The sequence below is a fragment of the Columba livia genome, chromosome 14, assembly GCF_036013475.1.
Source record: "Columba livia isolate bColLiv1 breed racing homer chromosome 14, bColLiv1.pat.W.v2, whole genome shotgun sequence".
Classification (NCBI taxonomy): domain Eukaryota; kingdom Metazoa; phylum Chordata; class Aves; order Columbiformes; family Columbidae; genus Columba; species Columba livia.
In genome coordinates, this window is record NC_088615.1 from 3,439,441 (window position 1) to 3,446,477 (window position 7,037).

Consider the following 7,037-nt stretch of genomic DNA (forward strand, 5'->3'; position numbering starts at 1 on the left):
GAGGGGGAGCACCCCAAACAAAACCAGCCCCGAAAAAAAAAAACCCAGGTTTCTCCCCTCCCTCCCGCTCCCGAGCCAATGGTGTGAGTCACCCCTCGACGTCAGGCCCCAGCGCGGGCCCTGATTGGCCCACGGGGCGTTTACTCCACTTCCCAAAGGAGGAAAGAGCCGGGGAGCCCCCAGAGGGGGAAAAAGGGGGGCGGCCCCGCAGCGCCTCACTCGCGCAGTCCCCGCGCAGGGCCGGGCAGAGGCGCAGCGCAGCTCCCCGGGCGGCCCCGCTCCTGCCTCGCTCCGCACCCGCGATGGCTTCTCCTTCCAAGGCGAAGGAGGTTTTCTCCTCCGACGAGGAGGGCCCGGCGGCCGGCGCTGAGGAGCACCACAAAGTCAAGGTGTCCAGCTTGCCGTTCAGCGTGGAAGCCCTCATGTCCGACAAGAAACCCCCCAAAGAACTGCCGCTGGCCGCGGCGGGGGGCAGCGCCGACGGGGCGGCCGTGGGCACCTCCAGGAACCTGCTGCTGCCGGGCCACGGCTCCCGGGACGCACACAGCCCGCCCGGGGCTCTTACAAAAACCTTCGACACCGCTTCGGTCAAATCGGAGAACTCGGAGGACGGCACGTCCTGGATTCAAGAGGCCGGGAGATATTCCCCTCCGCCAAGTGAGTGGCCGGGGAAGCGGGGGCTGCGCGGGGCTGCGCGGCGGCCGGGGAGCGAGGGCGGGCGGGCAGCGCTCCGGCCCCGGGCTCCGAGCGCCGGTCCCCGAGCTGCGCTGCTCCCCGGGTGCCGAAAAGTTCAGAAGCACGCTGGGTGTATACATATATAATACGTTATATATGTATTTATATCTACGTGTGTGTGATTTTTATATGGTTGTTACATATCTGTTCATATATATTTTTATATACATTTATGGAGTTATATATTTACATATATGATAACATGTGTGTATATAAACATATAATGCTTTTAAAACCATAGAAAAATCAGGAGCTACCACGGATTAGATCCCTTTGCTCACTCGGCTCAACCGGCTGCCAGATCGTACATTTATCCTGTTGCAACGAGAATTTGAGATTCTCCCTGTTCCTTCTCCCTTACACCAAATGTTCTAAAGCAATCTTCTCGGTCTTAAATACTCAGGAATTGTCCGTTCCACCCTTGCGCGCTTTCTGCGCTCTAATTCCCGCCGTGGTCTCTCCTGCCTCGGTGCTTGTCAAAGTTTCTCGAACCGGGCCTGACCTCTTTAGCTCCCTGCGATGTCTCTCGACCCCCTCCCCACAGCCTTAAGGACAAGCGATCGGAGGTGACAAGTCACTTCTTAAACCTTTTTACTGTACGAGCCGCGCTGCTGTGTCTGCGCTGAACTGCATTTCGCTTTCGGGGAGATCCCTTAAAAAAAATAACTGTTTTTAATAAATTAAAACCCCCAAAATACCTTCAAGAAAAGGTGCAAAACGTAAGTGGTAAACTCTGCCTTCCCATGGCCCAGAGCCTTGGCCGCTGTACACCTGTATTAGCAAATCGATCCTGTCTCCTCCACACATCTCCGACTTCCCTGGTATAAATTAAATGCTCTGCTTTATTTAAGTTAATGACTTTACGGACGCGAACTATTGAGCTGGGCAGTCTCGCAGAATTTGCTCCTGAAATCTAATAATGCAATAAAGAAGTTTAGCATTATTACAGCTCCTCTTTTATTTGGGACCATCATTTCGATTTGGCTTTCAGCCGCTTCCTTTCCTTTCCGATAACCCCAAATTAATTTGATTTCTAACTTGCTGGAAGACGGCCCAGGAGAGGAGAAGCAGCCCGTCCATGTCATTCCCTGTGTGGTTCCAATTTGCGATTTTCACGTATTCTCAAGTATGCTGGAAAAGCGTGAAGTGTGTGTTCCTACCTGACCCCCTTCTCTAAAACTGCCCTAAACCCCAGACTTAGACAAGGCCCAGTTTTCTCACGGTACTTTTTTTTTTTTTATTCGAAATTCCTCCTTTTTCTCTGTTAAAATCGGCGGTTCGTAAGATCTGCACAGTAACTTTGAAAAGGATTTCAGTAGCTAGGGAGTTCGGGTCCAGTGATTTCGGCAGGTTTTGGGGTGAAAAATGACGGTCAGGGAAGGGAAGGACCTTCGGCCTCGATCATCTTTCTGATTTCCCACCTCCCCGGCTCTCGGACCCCTCAGAGCTGGTGTCACAGCAAAAGGCAATGACCGGCTCTCCGGCAAGAAGCCCGTCTGTCCGTGGAGGGTTTTGACATAAGAAGCAGCTATTTGGTTTATTATTAGGAATATTACGGGTGGAGCGAACAGGGGGAAAAGCTGTAAAGTTAGCTTCTGAGCAGCGCAGAGAGGGAACCGTGTCTTCAAGTGATTATTTTTTGCCCGACACTGGCCAGAAAACGCAAAATAAACAGAAATAAACCCAAAAAAACAGCGAAACAAATCACTGCGGCCAGTGTTCGGGGACTGGCCCGGGATAAACGCAATTACAGCGTCTGCGGTGGCGACAGTTCCCGCTCCTTATCAGAGTTTCTCAGTCACTTGGGGGGTGGTGAGGGAAGAAGCCCCGTGTACGTTTAGGTGTATTTCGGGGAAAATAGCTGTCCGGGATTTAACTTAAAAGCACGTTTTTGCGGTTTCCCCTGTGCGTAGCAAAAGTCGGGACGTGTCGGGCTGACTCGAAAGCCGAGGAAGGCGCTGGGGAGATCCCCGGAGCCCTTGTAGACCATCCCTCCTGGAAAGAACCCCCTTTTAGCTGGGTCTTTGGGGAACATCACCTCGAGAACAGAAATAGGTTGCGTTTAAAAAGAGAGAGTAGAACGACGGGGTGAGCGGTAGTGAATGTGGTATCGATTTAGCGTACTGTGAATTCACTGTAGTTTTTAGAAGTGAACCAAGTGCCACAGTGAGCACCTTAATTATTACAATGCCCCCGTGTGATCCTAAGACATTATTTGACAAGTTGTTTTCTAAGGGGGATTTGTTTATCGCGTTCAGCATCTAGTAGAAGAGTAAGAAGATACATTTAATTTTCTCAGCTGTAGCTGTTTTCTCCTTCCCCTTTCTAAACTTTTGAACACTTTCCTCGTGGCATTTTTTTAATTGCATGGTATTCAATTAAACGGCTTCGTGGTCCAGTTTATTAAAAAAAAAAAAAGTAAAAGACAATTAAAAGAGTTCAGAACACACGACCTGCAAACAGTGACAGGCGCTTGAACCAGACACTACAGCACGTACAAAATTTAGCAGCTGCTTAAGAGGAGTCTGTATGTCATTTTCTGTATCAAGCTGGGGAGATAGGGTCGTTTGTCCTGTGGCCCGGGAGTGATCTGAAACACAGCCAAATATCAAGCTTGTTAAGTCAGCTGTGTGCTTTTTAAATTATTCTTTAGATTGCAAAATTATTAGTGAAGTGAATCTAGAGACAAGTAAGCAATGTGCCATCGCAGGCAAATGTGCCTGACCTGGTTAAGATTATAAAGCGAGCAAGAAAGGTAGATGATCTCCTGACTGACTTGTATTGACTACAGATGCTGCAGCTATGGGGTGGGTTTTTTGTCATAAAAGCCAAATGTTGGCGAAGGAGTGTTCCGCTTTCTTCTTTTTTTTTGATACGTGCTGGAAAACAGAAAATAGTCCTTGAAAAGTTAGTAAGCAGAGGGAAAAAATTCTCTTGAAGAAACAATAGCAAGAAAAACAACCATCTGTCTAAACCACAAAAAAATATCAGACCTACTTTTCGAGCTGTCAGAAAAAAAATAGTGTGGACTTGTTAGTCTTGGTGAAGAAATCCTGGAGTGGGGTTTGTCTCTTGCACCACTGTCCTTTTGTGGATGTCCTGCTTTTGCGTATGTGTTTGTCCTGTGCTGTATTGGAATTACTGCTCCAGTTCTGCAGCTCCCAAGACAGCTGTTCTGTGTGCTCGAGATGTGACCCCTATGATGTGAATCCCAAAGTGATGTGCTGTGTGTGTAGCTGTGAATCCTTCGTGCTCTGTTTGCCTACAAGCTGCCCTTTTGAAATCACTGAGCATAAATTCCACTTTCCAGGACATCTGCTGAAGTCCTGTGAACAAAACTTTGGCCAGGAAGAGATTTCCAGAGCCACTTGCAAAGACATCCGCTGTTTCAAGGGTATCACCTGTTGGGACTTTTCCTTCAGATCCCCCCGCTCCTTGCCCCAGCCCTCAGCAGCAGCACATCTCTCCAGAGCACCAAGGTCTCCCTGCTTTTGTGATAACCGGCCTTTCCCTTCCTTGCAGGACACCTGAGCCCCACTGCCTGCACCCTGAGGAAGCACAAGACGAATAGGAAACCCCGAACCCCATTCACCACTTCCCAGCTGCTGGCTCTGGAGCGCAAGTTCCGCCAGAAGCAGTATCTCTCCATCGCCGAGAGAGCCGAGTTCTCCAGCTCCCTCAACCTCACAGAGACCCAGGTCAAAATCTGGTTCCAGAATCGGAGGGCTAAGGCCAAGAGACTGCAAGAAGCTGAGCTAGAGAAGCTCAAAATGGCAGCGAAGCCCATGTTGCCGTCTGGGTTCAGCCTCCCTTTCCCCATCAACTCTCCCATCCAGGCTGCCTCACTGTATGGAACATCCTACCCTTTTCACAGACCTGTGCTCCCCATCCCGCCTGTTGGACTCTATGCTACTCCTGTTGGATATAGCATGTACCACTTGTCCTAAGAAGATCAAAAAGACAAAGCGACAGTGAGACAGACTTCCTGGTGGATCATGTCCAGCCCTGAGAAGGCAGGACCCCAGCCAGTACTGGCCATTCTTTCTGCACACTTTCTATCCGCCACCCTGAGCGTACAGGAGTTTGCGTTAGCAAAGCAAGGCATCCTGTATGCTACGGGTTGGGTGTCTTCCGAGACACTCTGAGAGCTCAGAGTCTGATCCTCAAAGAAAAAAAAAATGTGTAAAAAACAAAGAAAGAAAGAAAAAAAACATAAACAGGAAAAAAAAAAAGCATTTGAGCAAATGTAAGTTTTTTGTACAGTGCACATAAAACCAGAATAAAAAGGAATAGGTGAAAAAGCAATTTCATCTTAGGGAGGCAGAGATTTTCTGATGCCTTCTTGATGGGGCCAACGCATATTTAAAGTAAGAGGGGTGCATGCCCTAAACCCACACTCTCAAGTGTCATGGCTTAACTATGGGGTCTGGGGGGGCGGGAAATGAAAAGATCTAATAAAGGTTTGGTTGGTTTTGGTTTTTTTGTTTGTTTTGGTTTGTTTTTTTTTCTGTTTGTTTTGTTGTTTTGGTCATTGTTTTTGTTTGTTTGTCTTTTGTTTTGTTTTTCTGTTGTTTTGATTTGTTTTGGTTTTTTAATAAGAAAACAGAGCCCTTAGTTAAAGACACCGTGTAAATAGAAACTAGACCCAGTAGAGTCTGAGCAATGTTTGGAACCAGCAAGTTCCTGCATTTCTGGGGGTAGGGAAAATTTTTGCACCCCATACCTTGACAGATGTTTGCAACAAGGTGAGCATCAGGGGCCCTAAATATAGAGCAACAACTTCATCCACCATTGGCTCCTGTAATGCCTTTGTCTGTATAAACAGCTTCAGCATTTCTAAAGCACTGTGAGGGGAGGTAAAGTGCAACGGAGGGTTATTAGGCAGTCTGGGTCTTTATCTCTTCCTGTTGGCATACTCAGAAATTTTTGGCTACAGCCAGGTAATCTTGGCTCTGCAATGTTATTTGAAAACCAGAAGAGAGGGAAGGAAGCTTTCCGGGGAAAGATGTGGGTTGTTTCCAGAGTGGTGGTGAGCAAAGGATTGTTGAACACTTCTGGGAGATGTTTGGGGTTTTTTATTAGTATTTGCATCAGTCTGTATTAAATAGAAGAATGCTCCAAGTCTTCCTCTCCTTCCCTTGCTAAGGATGCCAACATGACTCATACTTTAAGCCCTTCTTAAGAGAGATCCAGGTATCACAAACAACTCTACTAGTAGGATGGTGGGATGCCAAGAGACTGTGTAACCTGTCTGTCCCTGCGGGAGCTTCCCATGCACCGGCAGGACCTTCCCCAGGCTTCTCCTTGTAACTATTGTATTATGTGTATTATTCTTGCTGAACTCTGTGAGAAAGTTACTCCAGAGCTTATCCTGGATTGGTTTTTAGCGTGTTGTTCTGGAAGAAAAAAGGAAACAAACAAGGGAAAGGGGGGAAAAAAAAGAAAAGAAAGAAAAAAGCCACTAGTTTTGGCTGGTTTTTGGTTGTTTTGACCCAGGCACTGTCGCCACCTGGGACCCACTATAAGTGAACTTCCCCTCTCCCTTCCCCTCGTCCCTAATCTTCCATTATAGGAAAGTCCCTTTGAAAGGGATGCCTTGTACAATTTTATATATTTTATTGAAGATTTATTATTTCTTATCTCTTATTTCAAATTAAATTTTAAAAAAGAAAAAAACATGTTTAATTGCTTGTGGGTCTGTGTTTGGAGTTCTTTAAAAAGTAACTTCTCTCCGTGTGTGTTTTGCACCGCTGGGTCAAGTTCAAAGAAGCATTTGGGTTGCCTTTATGATTATTTCCCCTTTCTGAATCTGAATTAAAGCCAAATTTACAGCACATGAAGGTGAATTGCAAGTCAACAATTCAAAGTCGAAAGCCAAACCTTTTATGAGGTTTCCTTGTTTTTAACAACGGCTTTTAGGCGCCTCTGTTCTTTACAACATCATACTCTGGTGATGTTTCCATCACTTTTCTCAGCTCGTGTGCTTTTCACTTTTGCTCAGGACTCTCCCTCCGACTCGCCTTCCCACTGACCTCAAATCTGCGCTTAATTTAATGGGAGAATAGTCGCGACCTCCGCAGTAGTTGGGGGTAATTTTGCACAGGTAAAACCTGGCAGGGACCCTGCAAAACTTCAGTACCATTGCATTTCAGGGCTCCCATGCGCTGTCAGCCTATCCCACAGTTTTCGGGGCAGTTTTCCTCAAGGGACGCACTCATGTGCTCCCCGGAGAGCAGGTGCTGGACCACTCTCCCCTGACCTTCCTGGCGAGGAGGGCTCGGGTTTGCTCAGATAAGAGAGGT

At 47.4% G+C, this 7,037-nt stretch overlaps 1 protein-coding gene across 1 annotated transcript; it reads left to right on the plus strand.

Moving 5' to 3' along the window:
* Window positions 1-176: 176 nt before the first annotated feature.
* MSX2 (msh homeobox 2) lies at window positions 177-6,413 on the plus strand. The gene is made up of 2 exons (XM_065029541.1): window positions 177-657; window positions 4,258-6,413. The coding sequence occupies exons 1-2, from the start codon at window positions 303-305 to the stop codon at window positions 4,680-4,682; spliced, it is 780 nt and encodes a 259-aa protein (XP_064885613.1). The 5' UTR covers window positions 177-302; the 3' UTR covers window positions 4,683-6,413.
* Window positions 6,414-7,037: the final 624 nt, after the last annotated feature.